The following is a 23,888-nucleotide window of genomic DNA, read 5'->3' as shown; positions in this document are numbered from 1 at the left end:
ACAGAATTGTTTGTCATCCTTAAATATATCTAGAAGGTTTGTGTTTGGCCCGGAGAATACTTACTTATTGCTTAAATTTTATCAGACCTACTCACTGGGCAAAAACTAAATAATGGGTGGAAGGATAGAGACAACTAAATGGAAAAGATGAGGTTTACAAAATAAAGTTTAAAGATTAAAAGGTTTCAAATAGATAAGCAAACACATGTTGAATAAATATATTGTGAACACAGCTTTTTTGTAATGCGCTTCCTGTTTTGTTTTTATGCACTGCACTTGTTTCTGTAATCCTTGTTTTGTTAATGCACAAATTGAGTTGGTTTCAGTATTCATAAGCAGCCGAGATATAAAATTTAAGGAAAATGAAAATAGTTGATTAAATTGCTAATAGAACTACATTGTAATTAGTAACACTAAGTATAATTACTCAGTAATTCTCATAATTAGGGGTTGTCTACACTGGCACTTTACAGCACTGCAACATTCTTGCTATGGGGTGTGAAAAACACCCCCCTGAGCACAGTAAGTTTCAGCACTGTAAAATTACACTGTTAGGATTCCAGAGAAGAATTAGTGTGGATTATGCATCATGTCAAAAATAAGTACTAACAAATACTGAAAACTGCCAAAGTTATGTGGAGGATCACATTCATTCATATTAGCAATGAAAATGAGTTTAATTTCCAAGGGCAGGCTAGGTGGGTCACAGGCCAAGTGGGATGGCTGTGCTACAGCAGACATGACCTCTCCTTAGAGCAGGCAGTTAGCCATCCTAATTATTGATCCTGATACAGGAGGGAAGGTGGTGATGCATTGACTCAGCTCAAGTTTTTCTGAAAGCCTTTGTACGCCTCTGCCATACTCATCACTGGACCTTAAGGTGCCCAATTAACTCAAGGGTGCCAAGCTGGCTCAGTCGGTAGTGCATGAGTCTCTTAATCTCAGGGTTGTGAGTAAGAGCCCAATGTTGGGCGCATTACTGTCTATCCACTGGAGCCACTTACCAAGAGTTGTGGTGCATTCTTCATCATGGGCAATTTTTAAATCAAGATTGGCTGTTTCTCTAACAAATGTGCTCTAAATCAAACAGGAATTAATTCAGGGAAGTCTGGCCAGTGATATGGAGGAAATCAGACTAGAAGATCAGAGTGGTCCTGTAACAGGGTTCACTCAGCACTCTGGCGCCTCCTGCTGGCTGTCCTGGGCATTAGCTCTGCATGGTAGTGCACCCTCTTCGGGTGGTACCTGGCTGCCGTCTCTCCTTCTCTAGGACCCACGTCTCTCCAAGGACCGCAGCTTCCTCTTCAGTGACACAGCCCTTCCGGGGGACCTGCAGTCCTCTATCCAGCCACTCCCCTTAGTGGCTACTGCAGTAAATTGGCCACTTCCTCGTAGCCCCAGCATCCTTTTTGCCCTTGCCTTGGGGCCTCAGCCTGCAAATCCCAGCAGTCAGCCAGGAGCTCTCTCTTGCTCCCCTGGTTTCTGCTCGCAGCACTGCTCTGTCCAGGGTGCTGGCAGTTCTCTCAGCCCTCCAGAGACAGTCCTTCCTCCCTGGGCTCCCAGCAGAGAACTGCCCTTCTCTGCCCTGCTGCTCCCTTTTATTGTGAGCCTGCTGGGCCCTGATTGGCTGCTCCCTTCAGCCCTTCTCTGATTTGCTGGCTCCTGCACAGCCTCCCTAGGGCTCTATTAACCCCTTAGGGCTCAGCGTGAGGCAGGCACCCCATCACAGGTCTTTTGAGGCTTTATAATCTATGAAGATGCACACTGACTCTAGTGTTGGTATACTTGATCTCTGAATGCTGCGCCCCAGTCTGGGCAGGCAGCTCACATAACTAATCTCTAGCCATGCAGCTTAATGCTACCGTGAGGATTAGCACTGGAACATACTGCTGTTCCATGGTTGGCCCCTTTGGGCAGGTACAGCCCCACCCTTGGTCCGGAGAGAGAGAGACAGCTCACAAGTGCAAGCCAGCCATGGCCAACCTGAACTTACCAATTCATGAAAACCTCCAGAACCTTCCAAAGACACCCCTGAAATCTTGCAAGCCTTTTGGGATCGGGCTTAAGTTCTTAAAGCTGAGGCTTACTGGGATAATGCTCATGTTCCAAACAAACATCTGATTGCTGATCTCACAGAAAAACTTCCAGGCTTCAACCTATCCCAGAAACAATGGTCCACATTGAACCATTTCAGAGCATCACTTAGCAGATGCTGTCATCTCTTATGCCTGTGGAAGATGAGACAGTTCATACTGTGACTGTGGACCACGTTTTAAATCAATGCTCACTTTGATCATTTGCCAGTAGCATCTCAGGCTCACACCATGCCACTCACTAACCTGGGTTTGGCTCTGTGAACATTGCTAATCACTTCCCTTGCCATACAAAGAAGAAAACTGAGGTGATGTGATAGCAAGGCCTAATGTCTTGTTGCACCACCAGCACTAGAATACATTACACCCTTTCTCACCATTGAAAAGCAGGGGTTTTAGTCTTTCTGGCAGTGTACACAGAAATAATTTCTGCTTCTCTTGGTTCATAAGACATTTTATCTTGAAGTGATCACTAAAAGTGTGGATCAAACAAATACAGGACATTTATCAGATAAGCCCTAGCATACTTTCACCAACTTTAGCTATTCCACTTTTTTTCTTTTTTACTACACGGTGAGGAATAAATCAGTTTGAATTCCCTCCACTAGTCAGAGGAGAACTTAAAGCCCCTTTTCTTTATCTTGGTATGTTTTCTTTCCAAGGATGAAAAAGTGATTTCTAAAGTCTTGAAGATTTAAACACTTTGTAAGGATGTCTATTTCCAAAAGCCATAGCCAATACCTCAGTCACTCTTTGAGGCTTTGGAATGCATCCATTGCAACTATTTGTGTCCCGGGGTGCAAAATATGTACTCTGTGGCATCTTTCACTTACAATAGCTTTCTTATTTTGGCAAAAAGATGCTTCGTTTTTGGACATCCAGTTTGGCTCTGTTACCGTTACCCAGGGTTTTCTGAATCCACAGCTCTTGGTAACTATATTCTGCGAGGCAATGTCAGAAAATAAATCAATGGGGGCACAAGACATCCATAGCACAGCATGTCCATAGGTGGTTGGCACAAGCAGTACAACACAAGACTACTTTCACTTACAACTTCCACTTTATTTTAGTCTCAAGCACATACACACATAAGCAACAGGTTAACACCCCCCCAAAAATCCAATAGTTACCTCAAAAGTCTGGACGGTCCTTCAAGTGCAACAGATTTCTGGTGACCAGCCTTCTTTCTGCTGCTGAGGATATTGAGATGTGTCCACGAAGAGTGCACCCAACACAGACCTTTTCCCCTTCTTATGCTTTTAAGTGTCTCGCTGCTTGTCAATCACCAATAACTGCTGAACAAGCAGCTGAAGCAAGAAGTTTCAAGCAATTGGTTGTACAGCTGTGTTTCTGCAGAGTCACACACATGCACACAGACACACACCAGAAGAATAGATACTTCCTGTCTTTCAAAACTGCATACTTCAGCAGTTTAAAAGAAAGCCCAACAGGATGGCACAGGGTCATGCTCAATTCTCATCATCACTTCTGCTCCCCTCCTGGCCTGCCTAGTTATGCTAAGATTGCTGCAAAGGCCTACTAGTTTAACTGCTTTTGGCAATAAGCATTCCAGTCGATATTCTAGTTACTGGCCGTGGCCTTGGCACTTTGCTAGGCTGTTAAAATCTCTCCTTACATTAGCACAGGCAGGACCTAATCATGTATCCATAATTGCTCTATTCACATCAGTTAACGAGTAAATATAATACTGTCCAGAACTCTCACACTCATGTCTAAAATTAGATTAAGCTATTTAGGACAAGAACCTTGGATCAAATCCTGGCCCCACTGAAGTCAATGGCAAAACACTCTCAGACTTCAGTAGAGCCAGGATTTCTCCTGTAGTTTTTTGCTCTGTAAAGTGCGTAGCATGCTTGGCTGCTGTAAAATTGATTATCAAGGCAATGATGTGGGGAGTAAAATTTTGATTTAGAGTTCCACTAATGGCCTGATGCATATTACAAGTCACCATGATATTGGAAGGCTAGCTTCACACACAGTTTTTAGTGCATATAATCCTTATGTGAGTGTGGTAATATCAATATATTGCATGTTATGAGGTGTATTACTAGAATTATTACATATGCTCTCTTGCCATTAACAGTAGCACCAACACACAAGTTGACACACTAACAACATTTCACCAGTCACTCACTTTCTGCATTTTTGGTTGTGTCTACCTAACCAAGTGGAGTAGTAATTCGAGTAGTTGTGAGCAAACCAGTGTTTCATGGTACTTTTTAGGCCATTTCAGATTTAGAATTGATACAAACAATCCTTTCATAAGAAAACCAATCTTTCTTATTAATATACAAAATCCCAATTTGACATTATATCTATTTAGTACAGTACTGGTAAAGGACGTATATTGAAGATACGTATTTAAAATAACTTACTAAATTCTCCATAGGATTTCTTTCTCCTGTTGATCTTATTCTCAGGGTAACCAGAAAGCGACTTTCTCATGAGCCTCTCAGACTCAGGGATGACTGAAGGTTTTTCTTATTCCTCTCAGAAGGAGGTATTTCAGGAGGTGCTTTTCAGAAGATAAAGAAAGGAGGAAAGTGGTGATAGGAAGAAATAGTCCATGTCAGAGGAATCTGTAAAAGGAAATAGTTTGCTTAATAATCTCCTGCAAGTGTGGCTTTATCCACTAACATGTGCTTTTTCATTACTCATCTCCAAAGCTCCCACTTTGTATCTGTGTATAGGCAGTTCAGTCCATCTATAGGAACCTGGTAATTATTGATGACCATTTTCATTTTAGTTCTGCAATCAGCAAACAAGGTAGCCAGAACATGAGCTCCCAGTGTGATACTGTCATAAAAAAGCTAATATTTGGTTGTGTTAACAAGGCAATGTTGAGCAGAATTAGAGAGGTGATATAATTTTGGAATATGGCATGAGTGAACCACTGCTGGAATATTGTGTGCAGTTCTGGTGTTCATATTTTTTAAAGGATGTTAAAGTGAAGAGGGTTCAGAGAATAATTTTTGGTTTGGAAGCCAACCTTACAATGAGAAACTACAAATTCAATCAGTTTATTTTATTGAAGAGAAGGTTAAGAGGCAACTTGATCGCAATCTATAATTACCAATGCAAAAAGAAGATATGATACTAAAGGGTTCCTTAATGTCTCAGATAAAGGCATAACAAGGTTTAGTGGCTTGAAGTTGAAGTCAGCAAAGTTTAAAGTGGACATCAGGCAAAATTTTAGGTGTGGGGAATTAGCTGTTGGAAGGGTCCTTCAAATTATATCAAATTTTACAACACTTGCAGTGTTCTAAATCAGGAGTAAAAAGATATATCTCTAAAAGATATAATCTAGTTCAACCACAAGTTGGGATAAATGCGGGAATCACCAAGTGAAATTCTGAGGCCTTTATTATATAGGGAGTTTATCAGACTAGATGATTGTAATGGTCCCTCCTGGCCTTAAAATCTATGAACTCTTAATTCCAAGCATAGTAAATCATAGTGAAAAACAATCTTAAATGTTAATAACATGCAAGGGTGAATCCAGTTTGCTAATGTCGATCCAGCGGGTAGTGTAGACATACCCCCAAGTGTATGTTGAAGCTATTTCAGTTAAAACCAGCACTGGAAACCTTTAGACTCTTAAGTTGCATTCTGTGTTGATCTATTTTCTGAAATATGCAGACCAAGCATCTTTTACTAAAGGTAGATTTGTTAATCTAAAATATGGCATGTTTATTCTTTTAAGAAAAATATACATTGATATCATCCTGCCATGCCGTGCTGTAGATGTTATTGGAGCCAAGACTTTCAAAAATAAGTACCTACAGTTAGAGTTCCTCACTCCATATTTAGGTGCCTAAATTAGTGGCCTAACTTTCAAAGGTGCTGTGTATCCTACATCTCTCAGTGAGGCATGGTGAGTACCCATCACCTTGGAAAATGAAGCCACTTATTTATTAGCCTAACAATAGTCACTTAGTTTTGAAAATTTTGGTTTGGGGTAATTTCATAGGAGCCCTGACAATATCTGTTGGCTAGTACATGCTATGCTTTGGCTGTCATTAATTGTCCCCTTAAACAGATTTATTTATTTTTTTGTTAACAAAAGACCGAGAAGGAAATAAAAAATCACCAAAAACTTTAGATGTCCGTATAATTTTTCGTAACTTAGGCCTAGTTATTCCGGTATAGATATATCAATCTGGCAAATCCCTCCTAATGTAGATTCAGTTTTTATGCCATCAACAAAGTGCATTTGCTGGGACAACTTACACTGGTTCAGTCACATGAGCAAAATAAACTATACCAGCAAAAGCATTTCTGTGTCAGTATAACACATTTGTGATTTGAAATATTGTATGTTTTAAAAAATAAAAAAAAAAGTCACAGTCCTAACTAATATGGCTGTACCAGCAAAAGTTTCTAGTGTAGAGCTGACTTAAAATAAATGCTTTTGTGTACGCATCCCTTGGAAATCTGAAGCTGGAATCTATTCACTTAACTATTGTTCTGTTTTATACATATGTAAAACTGTATATACAATGTGCTTTTCAAGTTTTGTAAAAGCACCGAGCACATTTTAAAGGATTTGAAAAACAGGTCTAAATACATAGACAACGGGAAAGGTTTAAGGTTTGTAGGGGGCCGGAATGAAATCAGAGACATAAGATTTAAAACTGAAAGATTAGCACAAGTTGTCTACTTTGCATAGCTATGGGGTGTGGCTCACCTGGTAAAGAGAGAATGTTAGTCTAAGGGTACGTCTGCACTGGGCTGTAAACCCACAGCAGCGAGTCTCAGATCCCAGCTCTGCAGCCTTGGCCATGCTTTTCTAAATAGTCCCGAACTGCTTCTTTCTCCACAGAGAGCTGGTCACCTCCTCCCCATACCGTGCTGCAGAGTGCAGCTGTCTGGGAGCTGACCTTGTCTGTGAAGACAGAGGCAAAAAAAGCATTGAGTACACTAGCTTTCTCCACATCCTCTGTCACTAGATTCCCTCCCTCATTCAGCAAGAGGCCCACACTTTCCTTGACTTTCTTCTTGTTGCTAACATACCTGAAGAAACCCTTCTTGTTACTCCTAACATCTCCGGCTAGCTGCAACTCCAAGTGTGACTTGGCCTTCCTAATTTCACTCCTGCATGCCTGAGCAATACTTTTATACTCCTCCCTGGTTATTTGTCCAATCTTCCACTTCTTGTAAGCTGTTTTTTTGTGTTTAAAACGAGCAAGGATTTCACTGTTAAGCCAAGCTGGTCGCCTGCCATATTTACTTTTCTTCCTACACATCGGGATGGTTTGTTCCTGCAACCTCAATAAGGATTCTTTAAAATACAGCCAGCTTTCCTCAACTCCTTTCCCCGTCATGTTATTCTCCCAGGGGACATTGCCCATCAGTTCCCTGAGGGAGTCGAAGTCTGCTTTTCTGAAGTCCAGGGTCTCTGTTCTACTGCTCTCCTTTCTTCCTTGTGTCAGGATCCTGAACTCGACCATCTCATGGTCACTGCCTCCCAGGTTCCCATTCACTATTGCTTCCTCTACTATTTCTTCCCTGTTTGTGAGCAGCAGGTCAAGAAGAGCTTTTCCCCTAGTTGGTTCCTCCAGCACTTGCACCAGGAAATTGTCCCCTACACTTTCCAGAAACTTCCTGGATTGTCTGTGCACTGCTGTATTGCTCTCCCAGCAGATATCAGGGTGATTAAAGTCACCCATGAGAACCAGGGCCTGTGATCTAGCAACTTCTGTTAGTTGCTGGAAGAAAGCCTCGTCCACCTCATCCCCCTGGTCTGGTGGTCTGTAGCAGACTCCCACCATGACATTACCCTTGTTGTTCATACTTCTAAATTTAATCCAGAGACTCTCAGGTTTTTCTGCAGTTTCATACTGGAGCTCTGAGCAGTCATACTGCTCTCTTACATACAACGCAACTCCCCCACCTTTTCTGCCCTGCCTGTCCTTCCTGAACAGTTTATATCCACCCTCCTGCCCAGGAGAGGGAGGGGGGAGGAGCCAGGACACAGTGTGTGAAGTAAAGAGGGAGAAGGTCGGGGGGGAGAAGAGGTGGGTCAAGGGTGGGGGCTTGGGGGAAGGGGTGGAGTGGGCGGGCTGAGGGTTGACCCCCCTTCCCCCCACCCCTGGTGCTTGCAGAGTAGGGGAAGCTGCCCTGGAACTTAACCCCCCCACACTCCCCCGATTTACATTAATTCTTATGGGGAAATTTGATTCGCTTAACATCATTTCACTTAGTCACGTTTTTCAGGAACATAACTACAGCGTTAAGTGGGGAGTTACTGTACATGGTTTAGTATTGAGTTAGCAGCAGCACATGGTGAAATAACTGCCCAGGCCCGAGGTGTTGGTGTGCTGTCAGGAGGTGAGGAGGGAGGTCACAGCTAGTGCCATATGGGCTTGGAGGTGTTCAGACTAATGTTGGGGCATGGCTAGGAGTGTAACATTCTACAAATATTTGATGCCTCAGAGAAATTATTCCAGAAGAATATGGAAGGGGGGGGGGGTTACTAAAAGTAATGGGCTGAAAATGAGGGGGGAAATTTAGGCTGAATATTTGGGATAAGAGTCCCAACACTGAGATCTATTCGTTTGTGGAATAGTTTCCCAAGGGAATGGGTGGAGGCCTGATTTTCTTGGGAGACTTCAAAACTAGGCTGCATAAAACACTGTAAAATAAACTTTAGGAATGGTACTCCATTGGGACATGAGTGGAACTACGTGATCTATCTATAGCTTCTGTGCTAGTCTACTTGAATCAGTTGTGTTGCTTGAAAAACCTCCCAACAGAGGGGGGGATGGTGGTTTTCCCTAATGTGTCTTGAATCTTGACCATTAGGTACCCTCTCCCCCTTGTACTGTGAGCTCTGCTGACAGGCACTATCTCGTGTGTGTATTTCTCTGTCATGCACACGCTGCCATTTTGTAACCTATATTGGACAACAGAAGCCAGTTGACCCACTGTGTGCAGTACAAAGAGGCTTTGTAGATCAACCAATAGCTATTTTTTCCTAAGGCGCTAGCTTCTAAATGCCTTACTTTTAAATACATGCTGTTAATAAGTATAACTAGTGTTGAGAAGCCTGTGTGAAATATAGTCCACACTTGGAAGACTTTGTCTAGTACGAATAATGGGAGTAGGGAACATGTGGGGAACATGAAGGGACGAGAAACCAGAGGGGACTGTTTGCAGATGCAGTGGAAGCGTTCATAAATATGGTATAATGTACTCTGTAAACTACTGTTAAAAGCTTGACACGTTGTGTTGCAAAGTCCTTTCAACAGTTTCCGATCAGACATGCCAAACCCGTGGAAAAAATAGAAATTGGGCTTGTTTTTTGCTTAATTAGCTTGTGAGTTGCTTGATGGCTAATTTTTGGCTTGTAGCTTGTTTGGCTTGTAGCTTGTTGCTTCTTTTTTTTTATTGGCTCTAGGCAAGGAGGGGGGAGAGTCAGGGGTGCACAGCAGGCCCACCACAGTCCCATACTGCACGCCGGGGGGATCTAGTCACATAGTGTTGGGGTTCTTAGGGATTGGCTTGTTTTGCCTTTGTTTTGAAATAGATTAGCTTGATTTTTGGCTTATTGTGAAAGTCGGGGTGCTTATTTACCACATGAAAGTTGGCAACTGTGCTTCCGATAAAGCACACTTGGCTGATTGCCACTCCCTTGGTGTGGATAGGGAACCATGCTAGCAGATAGTGTCAGTATGGTCTTTGGAGTAAAGCACAGGATTGGAAGTCAGGACAGCTGTGTTGTGTTTATGGTACTGACACTAACTTGCTGTTACAACCTTGGGCAAGAGACAGCAACCTTTTCTGTGTTACAAAAATTGCCCATTGTTGACTGTGAGTGCCAGCTCAACACAGGTTAGCTGCAAGTGTAAACAAGGACAAACTGTGCTCAGCACTGTTTAAATCTTACCCACAGTTTCTGAAATGGTGCAAAACACTTTGTTTGTTTGTTGCAGTTAAACCATGGGTACCTGCATCCCTTGGTGACACGTACTGTCAGCAATGGATAATTTTTATAATGTTGCCAAGTCATTAGCCTCTCTCTAATCCTTTTTCTCCCATCTGTGAAATAAATACCGCCTTTTTCACAAGGCTGCTTGTGAATGTGTTTGTTTATAAATGTAAGGATGAATTTGTTTGTTTATAAATGATTCTGAGTTCCTGGGGCAGGCAGTTAAATATTCTTATAACTGAAGCTACTTTCAGGCTAACCTGTTTCAAGGAAAATCATGGTCTTTGGATGTCCCTTGAGCGAGGGATGTGTGAGCACAGGCTGCAGTCTTCTGAAGAGAAGTTGAAAATGTGTGCAGCACACTGTGTATCCTCTTATAATGGGAAAATCCACAAGCATAGTTTCACCATGTCTTCAAGTCCCATTTTTCCAGGCAGTGGCAACCAGTCACAATCTGTTGGCAAACTGTTTGAAAACATAAAATTCCATGTTTTCATTGAAAGCCTCAAGAATGTTGTAACAGATTACATGATTTGTGTAACCCTAGGAGTTTGCGCTTGTGACTTTTGCTGCCTTTCAATCAGCGGCAAGAAGTTTACTTTCAGAGGTGACATTTCTACATGTTGTCACAGTGAACTGTTGAGTGCATCAAAAGCCAACCCTGTGAATTAGTTCACCATGGCTGAACGTTCTCCTTGCCATAAAGGCTGAGGATTTGGCTCTCGCAGAATTTAGGTAAAACACAGTTTCTCAGTGATGGGTTCCAGCCCTGAAATTTCACATGGTCACGATGCCATCTATAGACCACATTTGGTTCTGCTTGCTAAACTCAGTTGAATGCACTGATTATCTGAAGATGGATTTACATAACATCCACACAAAGCATTACTGGGTATAATGGACAAAATTCTCAGATTCAAATAAAATTTCTGTAGTATTAAACTTGTGAGATATATAATATCTGTATTTGAACAGCCTGCAAATAGACAATGGGGATCTGAGAAATAAACTAGCCCATAAACTTCATGTAGGCTAATGCAAAATAGTAATGTTATGGCTACGATTAGGAGGTCACTTTATTATAAGCATCAGTTCAGCACCTCTGAAAATCAGACTCCTTTAAGATAGCTCACAGTGGGCACCCAAAAATCTCTAAACACTTTATAAAAATTTCTCGCTGTGCTTAGTCACGGATTATTCTGTGGCCTTGGCAAAGTCACTTGATTGATGTTCTCCAATCTATGAAAATACTTCTCAGGTGTCTCATTGCTAAATCTTTTGAGCCTCTGATGGAAGACCCTATTGAATTGCAAAGTATTATTTATATGTTAAAGTATTTCTTAAAAGAAAAAATCATTAGGGTAAAGAACTGTCTTCAGATTTTCCATCAGTGGTTCATATTGCATTATGAATGTAGATAATTAGGGTAAATTCTCCTACCATATGCTCTATGGTTTATGTGAAGTTACAGGAGTCTCAAGGCGAGAAAGCAGCATGTGTTTAAAAAGTGTATATTGGCATTCTTATACTTACGGAAATATCACCACCTACTAAATATGAAAGTCTGCACTTTGAAGGGGTTGGGGGAGGGAGGATTGCAGAATCTTCATTAAGTACAAGTTTTGTTTGTTTCTTTTGCTTACAGGAAGGGGTTGAGGTGCGAGTTGCTAGAATATTCAATACCTTTGGTCCTCGGATGCACATGAATGACGGCAGAGTTGTCAGTAACTTTATCTTACAGGCTCTTCAGGGAGAACCTCTAACGGTAAGTAATTGGCACTTGGTCCTGGGCTTAGAACAAAACCACTTAACGAGTGCTATGGCCAAGATTTTCAAAAGTGACTGACGATTTAGTGATTCCCTAGCTTTTGGGTGCACAACCTGAAACACTTTGAAAGAGGCTAGATTTTTAGAAAGTGCTGAGCTCCCAACTCTCTGAAAACCAGGACTCTAAATGTCTCAACCTGGGTGTCCAAAAATAACTAGTCATTCTTGAAAATTTTAGCATGTATTTATAAAACTTTACAAGTGTGCATAGTACTGTACTGTCAAAAATGTGTTCTCTCCATAAGAAGGATGGTCATGTGGTTCAGTCATTAGCCTAGGATCCAGGAGACTTGAGTTCAAATCCTTGCTCTACCACAGCCTTTCATTGTCACCTTGGGCAGCAAGGTCTCTCTCTGCCTCAGTTTCCCATCTGTAAAATGGGGATAATAGCACTGCCCTGCCTCGCATGGGTGTTGTGAGGAGAAATACACTAAGGATTGTGAGGCACTCAGATAATTCAGTAATAGGGGCCTTATAAGTGCCAAAGATATAGATAGAAGCATATATCCTAAATTAATCATAATACAAAACGGGTGGTGGAGGAGTATTTGAGGTCAAGGATGAGATCATGAGATATGTAATTTCATACACATGGCAACTTTTTAAATTTCACATATAAAATTCGGAGACTATATCTGGAGCAAAGAGTGAAGTGACTGGTACTAGGAAATCACTCAAGGGCTTTCTAGGATTTTGTTGTTTGAATTAGATATCTTTTTAATATGTGCCACAGGGTGTCTATGGGACAGTTAGAGTTCAATACGTTTGAGTACTCTACAAAGCACACCCTTGTAGAGGGCTTTGCTGCACTGGGCAGACAACCCCAAGATTGAAGTGCATTGTTTATGGACAGTAATAATTTGTGTGTTGTCTGCATGCTAGCGGAGCTCCTGCTTGTTTGGAAAGAACTGTTGCTCAGGCAATAACTGTGCCTAGTCGGTAAGGAGAGGGGAGCTGAAGTCAATTTTTTCAAGGTATCTAACCGTCAGGAAAGATGTTGGAGGCCAGCATTCAATCTCGTATTCTATCACAATATTGCTTGTTCCTTTTTCCCTCTTCCACTAAAACAACAAAAAATACCAATTTATGATGCTAGAGGGCTGCGTTGCCCTTGTGAGAAAACCTTCAAAAGTGACTATACTTGCCTACCCTTAGATGGGGCGGGGTAGCTAAGTGTCCAAGCACTGCTTGTTTCACTTCTTCCTGCAGTTGCGCTGGGAAAGTGTTGCAGTGTGTTGGGGCTGAGGATAGAAGAAATCTATGTAAAGGCATGTTCCAAAACTAGTTGTTTCTTGGTATGATTCTTCTGATTTTACATGGCTATGGTGAGTCGTTCCCATTGTACTGCCCCATGAGCATGCCCGCCTCTATCCCATTGGGATAAACCCGAGAAAAGTAGCACAAAAGAGAGCGACCTCCACCCAAGAATTTATTTTACATATGGGTTTTCAAAGGACTTTTGTAAATTGTCTTGAAAGGGCCTTCACCCTCCTATCCACCCCATTCTCCACCCCTAAAAGCTGCAGCTGATGAGCTGGGACTGGCTGCATAGAACAGAATATGTGGGCAAAGCAGGGTGGGAGGAGTTCTTATTTCAGGCTGAGAGTTTTGATCCTATAGGAGTTTTTTGAGTGCATCAGAATATACAAACCTAATAGAGCAATGACTTCCCAGCACTTTCTGATTATGCCCTGTGTAGTATATGTTCCTGGGGTGATATGCAGGGGGCACAATGTGTAGCTCTCTCTAGGTAGCATTTAGAAGTTTTGCATAGAGCATCAGAGGTCGGATGTTGCTGTGTGTCTTATTTGATCATTCTCTTGTTGCTTATACTGTGCTGGTCAAGTGGTTGATATGCCAGCTTGGCATCTGAATACATCACGTAGTAGTTCTGAGCTTCTCGGACATATCCAGCAGAGCCTTGACTTTTCTATAACTACAAACTATGAGAAGGTAATCATTGCAGAGACACAAAATTCTCTGACAGCTTTCCTAAAAGGTGTTTATGTGGAATATTTATCTAGGTTAAACAATTCATAGCTCAGGATATTTCAAAATGTCATCAAGAAAAGCTTAGAGTAGTACAGTCCTGTGGGAGGAGAATTGAAGTCTTGTCTGTTAGATATTTTTTAACTCCAATGGCCAATCTGTAGTTGAGCTCCCGCTGTTGCAGCTGCACCTGTGGGAGCAACGGAGAAATGTTAGCAAATAAGTTAGTGTGGGCACAGCCAAAGTCAAATAATGACTCCCTTTAATTCTTTGGAGTCTGAAAAGTCTCTAGAGAAGAGGATGAGGGTACCAGTGATGCTTCAGCATCCTGACTTAGGTGGTGGACACTGGTTAACTGGAACATAAGAAATGCAGCTCTCCATTTGAATGAATGGGAGGTCAGATTTTTAAAGTTGTCACAAGTTATTGCTATTGTTTATATTACAGTGACACCTACAGGCCCAACCTAGGATCAGGTCTCCATTGTGCTAAGCATTGACATGTCACATAGACGGCCCCTACCCCAAAAGTGTTCACTGTCCAAGAATAAAATGAGACAACAGATGGATGCAGCAGGCAAGGGGAGCACATGGTAACAGTGGAACATTTCAGTTCAGTGTAACAAGTAGCAATCACTGCACCCATCTGTTACCTAACCATTGCTGGATGTTTTGCAGCCATCACAGCAGAGGAGCGTTACAAGGAGAAGTTTGAAAGAGGCCTTGTGGTAGACTTAGTTATAATTTGTAAAAGTCTCTAACCATGGATAAAATAATAAATAAAAGCTTGACCCAAGGTCAGTGTACTACTAGTGCATGAGTATCAAAAAGCAAAATTGATTAGGCATAAGAGTGAGACTGAAGTTTTGTTGAATTGGCCATGCTCAAGTAAAATAAATCAACAGCCAGCAGAAAAACAGTGAAAAGTGAATCAGAAATCAAAAACTTTCACTTAACTTTTTACAACTTTTGCTGTTAAAATTAAAATCTGTTATCAAATTAACTATTTTAAAACATGAGTGTATTCAATTTTTATCCCCCAACACCCCCACCCCCTCCCCAAAAGGATAATGGCACTTCTTGTTTAAAAGAGAAGTTCAAATGTGGGAACTAATTCTACAAAATGGGAACATCTCTCTTTTTATTATTCCTCATTAGAGTCAAATGTTTTTGTCCCATGCAAACAGTCATCTTGGTTTTTTTGTTAAAATATTTATATGGGGGGGGTGCGAACACAGCGTAATCTCAGTCTTCCTTTAAAACATGTGGCAACGAAGATCACTGTATAGGAAACATGCACAAAGTGAGTTTTTCTCCCCACATCCATCCATCTATCTAATCTAAAAAACAATTTTAAAACAGAGGCTGGAAAGCTGTGTGGGGCATACTGTTGAGCCACCAGTGCACTCTCATACATTTCTTTCAGAATAAGATTATTAAGTAAACTCTGTTAGACCTCTAAATGTTTAGGGCTTCATCCGAAGCCCACTGAACTGAAGACTCCCTTTAAGATTAGTGGCGTTTGGGTCAGACCCAGGGGCGGCTATAGCTTTTTTGCTGCCCCAAGCACGGCAGTCAGGCAGTCTTCGGCGGCACGCCTGCGGGAGGTCCGCCGGTTCTGCGCCTTCAGCTTACCTGCCGCCGAATCCGCGGGACTGGTGGACCTCCCGCAAGCAAGCCACCGAAGGCTACCTGACTGCCGCCCTTGCAGGGACTGTCAGGGCGCCCCTTGCGGCTTGCTGCCCCAGGCACACGCTTGGAGCGCTGGTGCCTGGAGCCACTGCTGGTTAGACCCTTAAAACAGGCTTAACCTATGACAGATGTTGGCATGTACATCAATTGTGTCCCTATTTTCTGAGCAAAACAAATATTCTGTCTACTACTTCCAAAAAGCTTTTCTAATTCAGCGTGTGTCCATGTCAAGAGACGTATCCCCATTTTTATGCTTAAACATGCCTAGTTCTAGCTTTCAAATATTATCGGTTTATACTGGAAATTTCAAAAGTATGCTGATTTATTGCCTTAACTTCACAGCCAACCTGTGTAAAAACTGTACTATGTTGAAGCCATTGCAATACCTTAGTTGTTTCCACTTAACGTGAGAGGGGTGTTTTGTTTTTCTTTGTTGTTGTTGCATGAAAAATAGTAGATCTGCTTCAGATTTTCACTGCATAGTCAGTGTAGAGGTTCAGACAGCTGAGTGTCATGGTCAGGCCTGGAAGGTGATATTAGCAGCTGCATTTTCTGTGGAGTAAAGAGGAGGGACACTTGTGGGTCCTGGGAAGACCAGAGAGAAGTAGGCTATAATCCTCAAGACAAAAGATAAGCGTTCTACCTGTAGATAGTGAAAAGGGGTTGAATCTTAGAAAAGTAATGTATGAAGAATTGCCAAGATTAGGATTTGGCCTGGCACTCATGACGTACAGTCTGGCAGCCAGCTAAGATTGTAACTTGGTTTTGTGTCCCATATTCATGCCTCAGGTGGTCCTGGCAGCCTACTTATGGTGGTGATGAGACATGCCATACGTTTTCATGTTCTTGTAACTTTGATTTTCATTGTTTTTTAGGTCTATGGGCCTGGAACTCAGACTAGAGCATTCCAGTATGTCAGGTAAGGCTTGCTTGTTCTCTCTAGCACTTTTCTACTGAATCTGATACCTGTCATCGTATTCTGGTAGACTCAGACATTCTACAGACTGGATCAAGCCAGTAAAACATAAAGCAAAATGGAAAATGTACAAACAGTTCTGTTTCTTAGAGATGAAGTCGTGTTCTAGAACATAAATTGTACTTTCACAGAGAAGTTGAATATATAAATAGTCCCTAGCCAGGTGAGAATTTTAAATTCAGACATGGCTAGTAATTTGTGGTGATCCTCACCAGTGGATGCAAGTGGTTCTGTTTTCATTTTTCTGCTTCATAAAATCTCAACAGTTTCATGTCTCTGTATCTGAATACACTGCTGCCACCTTGTGTTGATAGCCTGTGTTAGTAATACAAGGAATTCTGTTGATTATTATCTTGGCAGCTTCTCTCTAAAGCTGCCTGCCAAAATTTGACTTCACACCTTCATGCTTTCCTCTGAACAGTTTAGGGTAATATCAGACATGGCAAGTAGTGATTTAATTTATATTATATTACGACATTTATGCTATATTCGTGTCCATCACCATTTCCCATGGCTTGTCCAATTCAAAGTGTTGTCCCATAATAATATTAGAGGAGAAATAGTTTTTAGCTCATTTAGTGCTGAGACAAAATCCTCCCTTGTTTTAAAGTGACAAAAGTGTAATATTTCATGTATTATAACTGCTCATTCCATGTTAAAATTAGACTTTTTTTTTGGTACCAAAAACCAGTGTGGTCAGAACTGGATCATTTCTAATAAGGCAAAGCTTTAGTTTACTAAAAATACACCTTAAGCAGCCATTTAAAATTACTGATTTTAAAGGGCGCAGCATGTCTGGTTTTCATTTATTATTTATTTTGCTGTATCATACTGTTTTTTATATCTAGGACAATTCCCCCTTTATCCCTCTGTTCCCATCCCCTCGCACACATCTTGAAGTCTGTTTCACTATGTAAATGGCCTCAACTAATCCAAAAACACAGACCCCCTTCTTCTAAAGCTGAGGGCCCTAATACCTTGTATAAAAACTTTAGGGCCTGATTCTACAACTCATTTAGATGTAAAATCCTATTTTCCTCAATACATAAGTAAAGGCTGTAGAAGTAGCCCCCTGGAATAATCTTTACTGATTACATCCATTTTTAAATCACTTCAAAAACACTTCAGGCACGAGATACAGGATAAATATATTTCACATACAGGTTTAATGTAAACTGCCATTTTATGGTTAAGAGAACACATTGCACAATACTGTTTGCGATACATAATTACCTAATAGTGCAGCATGATAACTTATTGTTTGCAACTGATGGTTGGGGCTGACTGTAGCAGAATTATGATGCATTTATAGCAAAGTACATGGTTGTGTTTTCATTGCTGTGATGCAAAACTATGGAGCCTACTATGGAGTTGAAGGGACTCTGTACCTTTACTCCAGTGTGAGTTAATTATCCAAACTCCTCAAAATACTATTAACAATACACTTCAAAACGAGCTTTTATTCAGTTTATTATATCTGATGAAAGCATTACTATCTAATCGACAAAAATCCACTTTATAATTATTTATATAGTGCCATAAAAATGCATGGCACTTAAGAAACTAGTAGGTTCTTTCTTGGCTTCAAGAAGCTTACATCAGAGGTCCTGCACTCTGATCCTGATGGCCAGACCCTTACACCCATGCAAAGTTGCTGGGATTTGTGTACACAGGAGTGTGTCTGTTCAGATCATATTCAAGATTGTGACCTATATTTATTGAACAGCATGTCCATATCTCCTGGCTTACTCGCCAGCTAAACCAAAGCGCCAGGGTTTTTTGTTTTTGTTTTTTGTTTTTGACAAACTCCTTTAAAAATCTCTTCTCCCCCTGCCTTCTGCAGTAGTAGTAAATGGTATAGAAATTTGTGGCATCTTTATTTGGCACACCTCATTTGAACCTGTAGTGCAGAGAAGAGCTGATACCTTTGTTGTTCCTATTAATTAGTCTGGACCTAGGACCCAGGAGGAGGATTTAGTGTGTAACACCAAGATATCATTTTTACAAAGTAAACTTGTTTTAACAGAGTCTTTTTAAAGCTTCTGAAAGTAAGGACAAACTTGGTAAGCAGCAGTGCGCTTGCTTCTTTTCACCATCATGAGCCAATCTATTACAATCCATCTGAAAAATTGGCAGTTGCCTCATTTTAAATGAGTGGGAGGCCTAGAGGCCAGAGGAAATAATAAAGTATTAATTGTTTTTTGGTAATCCATTAATATTTCTTGGTTGGTTTTTCATATAACTGGAGGAACTGAAGCTTGTGCCTCCCCAATGTAAATGCTCTCACTGCAGCAAATTATTCTCTAAAACTAACAGCAAGTCCTCCACTGGTTTTGATTTATTGAAATGAATAACTATGGAGCTAACCAGCCAGCAAATTACCAGTTGGTATGAAATGTGGACTTCCACTTGAAATCTACAAAGTGCATAAAATCCATTTTAATTGCAGGATTTGATTTCTCCATTCTTCATCTAATTATATTGCTTCAGTGTGGTTCTAGCGATATGGATCTCTTTGAATAAAATATGACTGTTTAAAGAGAAATGGATATCTACTCAATCCCCGCTTTCCCTTTTGCAGTGATCTTGTGAATGGCTTGGTGGCCTTAATGAACAGCAATGTCAGCAGTCCTGTCAACTTGGTGAGCACACAGTTCTGTTCTGCTACATTTACTTCACAGTAGTCTAGTTTTTGCTTTCTTGCTTGTCATTGGTGTTAACTTTTACAAGAATTAAATGCAGTGAAAATACTTTCCATCATACACAAAAAACCCTATGTTCATTTTACATGTAAGAGATTTGGCATAGTGCTTGCTGGGCTCCTAGACCTTAGATCTGATCACTGTCTCAAGAATCAGAGAATTTTGCAATACGTTTTGAGTTTTAATTGATTTAAGCTTTTTGCTCAATATGCAATACAGCAGAGCCCTGTTTATCGGATCTAATTGAGACCGGGAGCAGATTGGATAATCAAAAATCTGGAAAAACAAGAGAATGGGAAAGTGCAATGCTGCAGCACCATCTAGCGGCCACTGGAGAGATCACTCCCCTTGGATCTGTGTGTTCTGGTTGTCCAGTTAACACAGAGAGCCGGATAATGGAGAGTCACATAAATGGGGTTCTATTGTATTAGAAAGAGGGGGCAGGAAGTAAGTTATTTTAAGACACTTCAGAAATTCAGTTGAAGACCACCCTCGTTTCTATACATCAAAAGTGCGATCTGAGACCATTGGTGACACACTGCTGTAATTTATTAACCTGCTTAACCTTTATTAACCTTCATTTTTTGTTGTCGTTGTGATACATGCCCTTCCCCCCCCCCCCCAGGCAATTGTGCTAAAGTATCATCGGTAATAAAGATTAAATGTGGATGGCTATTTCCAAAGCAGTTATAACATATCCAGGGTTTATCTAGTCAGTTTGAAATTATAATATTTAGAAGCGTATGGCATACTGCTGAGGTCAGCTCTTGAAAAACTGTGATGGTTTTTCCCTTGGGATTCTCATGGAAAGCAAAATGTGCATCTCATGAAGCTAAAGCATATGGAAAAAAGGGGGACATGTACAATTAAAGAACACCTGAAAACCTGTGAAAACCTAGTTTCTTTTTTGGATGAATAAATAGACTCAACTTGGGAGCCCGGTTTTCAAAAGTGCTCTGTTGGCTTAACTCTGCTGCTATTGAAATGGTAAAACTTCCATTGACTTCATTGGGAACAAGAGTTAGGCCACCAATGAATGCTTTTAAAATCACACCCTAGAAAATGCATTTTATGTGTCTTCGAAGACACATTATATACTGTGTTGTTTTAAAAGATGTGGGGGACCAGAAAATTTTTGTTTAAGTGGTTCTGGTTACTTTTCAAAGTAGATGTTGTGCCTCATTTGAGGATAATTAACCCTTGGAACAATTTACCAAATTTGGTGGTGCATTTTCCATCACTGGCAATTTTTAAATCAAGTTTCGCTGTCTCTTCAAAGAGATGTTCTCGTTCAAACAAGAATTATATTGGGACAGTTTTCTGGCCTGTTATACAGGAGGACAGACCCTTCTGGCCTTGTAATCTATGAATTTTAGTTCATTCACATATTTGGTTACTATCCTCATAGTGACTCCTGGCAAATCACAAATATGCATTTTTAGAGATGCTTTGTAATTTCTCTTGTAACCTGTATCCATTTCCTCCTTAGGGGAACCCAGAAGAGCACAGTATCCTAGAATTTGCCCAATTAATTAAAAAACTTGTTGGTAAGTATGACAAGTAATTATTGGGTGAAGTTCATAGAGGGCTTATATTATCGGCTGATAATTACTTAGATAAAGTATGTATAATATGTAAGACTAATTGAATCTGTTTCTTTCTGTTGCTAAACAGCAGTTTTACCAAGGACATTTAATTGTCTACTGATTCTGTAATTAAATATTAGATTAAGAATTTAGAATTTAGTTCAGATTTTCAGTTATACATAAAATACTGTATGAAGAAAAGAATGAATATTTATTTTTATGTGGTAGTTTGTCATGTACTGGTAACTTACATATAGTTTATGCAAGTGAATGGGTTCGTTGTGGACAGATGAAGAGCTTGTTCTATTCTTCCTCATTACATGTTGCCTTTCCTTCAAGGGAGTGGCAAATGTATATTGCTTTTCCTCCCAACAATGAACTTGGCAAAGAGCACTAAGAAACACGGATAGGAAGGGCAATTCATGCCCATTCTGAGAGGGACTACCAGGTAGTTCTGAATATTGCTCCCCATTCTGGTCTGACCCCAGGTAGACTTCTCTGTGCATGGGTTTTTGTCTTTTAAGATGTAAGATGATCCCTGGCAGGCGTACTACACACAATTCTGGCAGCAGTAGGAAGGAGAGATGCTATGACTATTTTAGATAAAAGTTCAGTACAAGACCCACACACCAACTCCTGCCGTAAATGCAATCATTGAAAAAAGTCTAAACTGAGCTGAATGTGAATGAAATATATCATCTCCTGAACTATGTCCAGGAATCCTCTTCACATTTTCCCCATGAGTTTCTTTCTATACCAACCTCTTTCTATACCACAGTCTTATGCTGTGATGACCATTTTTCTTCCCCTATACCGACCTGGCCACTAGAGGCTAGAAGTGATTCATTCCAGCGCCCATCAGAGTCTCCCTTTCACTTGGCTGGAGGGGATGCTGGAGAATACTTGGCAGTCCCTACCTGTCACCCTGTGTTCCTGCTGTTGTGTGTGCTGCCTTTACAGCATTATTGAATCCCAAATTTAGGCTGCTAGGTAAGAGATTGAAGTCCAGGACCTCCATAGTAGTATTCTCTGAAATGCTTCCAGTTCCACACACAGGGCCAGTTAGGCAGAACTGCAGGGTCTCAATGCGTGGATGAGATGATGGTGTAGGGAGGTGGGGTTTAGATTTATTAGAAAATGGGAAACCTTTTGGGAAAGGGGGAGCCTATACTGGAAGGGTGGGCTCCACCTAAACCAAAATGAAATCAGGTTGCTGGCACTTAACACTAAAAAGGTCATAGAGCAGTTTTTAAACTAAGGGCTGGGGGAAAGTTGACAGGTGTGGAGGAGCACGTGGGTCAGACAAAGACGTCCCTTATAGGAGGATCTACTAATGGAGATTCTCTATGCTCTAGTAAGCAGGAGAGTATGGAGGATGATAAAATACAAGTAGAATCTGATGAGTAACAGTCAAATGAGAAAAAGTCTCATTCAATTACATCATGTAATGGGAGACAGCTAAAAAGTGACAAGTTTTTAAAGTGTTTATATACCAATGCTATATGTCTAAATAATAAGATGGGTGACCTAGAATGCCTTGTATTAAATGAGGATATTGATATAAGAGACATCACAGAAAGTTGGTGGAATGAGGATAATCCATGGGACACAGTAATACCAGGGTGCAAAATATATCGGAAAGACAGAACAGGTCGTGCTGGTGGGAGACTGGCACTATATGTGAAATAAAGCGTAGAATCAAATGAAATAAAAATCTTAAATCACCCAAACTGTACCATAGAATCTCTATGGATAATAATTCCATGCTCAAATAATAAGAATATAGCAGTAGGGATATATTACCGACCCCCTGACCAGGATGGTGATAGTGACTGAAATGCTCAGGGAGACTAGAGGAGCTATTAAAAATTAAAAACTCAATAATAATGGGGGTTTCAACTATCCTCACAATGACTGGGTAGATGTCACCTCAGGACGGGATGCAGAGAGAAAGTTTCTTGACAACTTAAATGACTGCTTCTTGGAGCAGCTGGTCCTGGAACCCACAAGAGGAGAGGGAATTCTTGATTTATTACTAAATGCAGCACAGGATCAGGGCCAAGAGGTGAATATAGCTGGACTGCTTGGTAATAGTGACCATAATATAATTAAATTTAACATCCCTGTGGCGAGGAAAACACCACAGTGGCCCAACACTGTAGCATTTAATTTCAGAAAGGGGAACTACACAACAATGATGATATTAGTTAAACAGAAATTAAAAGGTACAGCACTAAAGTAAAATCCCTGCAAGCTGCATGGAAACTTCTTAAAGACACCATAATAGAGGCTTAACTTAAATGTACACCCCAAATTAAAAAACATAGTAAGAGAACCAAAAAAGTGCCACTGTGGCTAAACAACAAAGTAAGAGAAGCAGTGATAGGCAAAAAGGCATCCTTTAAAAAGTGGAAGTTAAATCTTAGGAAAATAGAAAGGAGCATAAACTCTGGCAAATGAAGTGTAAAAATATAATTAGGAAGGCCAAAAAAGAATTTGAAGAACAGCTAGCCAAAGACTCAAAGTAATAGCAAAAAAAAAAATGTTAAGTACGTGAGAAGCAGGAAACCTGCTAAACAACTAGTGAGGCCACTGGATGATCAACTGCTAAAGGAGCACTCAAGGACAACAAGGCCATTGCAGAGAAACTAAATTAATTCATCTAAACTAAATAAAATGCATGAGTCTTCACTGAGGATGTGAGGGAGATTCCCAAACCTTTTTTTAGGTGTTCCAAATGACTGGAAGATAGCTAATGTGACGCCAATTTTTAAAAAGGGCTCTAGAGGTAACCCCGGCAATTACAGGCTGGTAAGCCTGATTTCAGTACTGGTCAAACTGGTTGAAACTATATACTAAAGAACAAAATTGTCAGACACACAGAATTGTTGCAGGAGTCAACATGGTTTTTGTAAAGGGAAATCATGCCTCACCAATCTACTAGAATTCTTTAAGGGGGTCAACAAGCATGTGGACAAGGGGAATCCAGTGTATTTAGGTTTCATAAAGCCTTTGACAAAGTAAGCTGTCATGGGATAAGAGGGAAGGTCCTCTCATGGATTGTTAACTGGTT

General features: G+C 40.7%; 1 protein-coding gene across 1 annotated transcript in view; it reads left to right on the top strand.

Annotated features, from left to right (window-relative positions):
* UXS1 (UDP-glucuronate decarboxylase 1) overlaps positions 1–23,888 on the top strand; it is an 87,533-nt gene that overhangs the window by 57,773 nt on the left and 5,872 nt on the right. The window contains exons 10-13 of the mRNA XM_045006683.1: positions 11,690–11,809; positions 16,427–16,470; positions 19,109–19,169; positions 20,719–20,776. Of these exons, the coding sequence (XP_044862618.1) occupies positions 11,690–11,809; positions 16,427–16,470; positions 19,109–19,169; positions 20,719–20,776 (283 nt within the window). The remainder of the gene's footprint in view (positions 1–11,689; positions 11,810–16,426; positions 16,471–19,108; positions 19,170–20,718; positions 20,777–23,888) is intronic.

Source organism: Mauremys mutica, chromosome 1 (genome assembly GCF_020497125.1).
Source record: "Mauremys mutica isolate MM-2020 ecotype Southern chromosome 1, ASM2049712v1, whole genome shotgun sequence".
Classification (NCBI taxonomy): domain Eukaryota; kingdom Metazoa; phylum Chordata; order Testudines; family Geoemydidae; genus Mauremys; species Mauremys mutica.
Note: the sequence above shows the minus strand (reverse complement) of the source record. Positions and strands in the feature narration are given on the sequence as shown.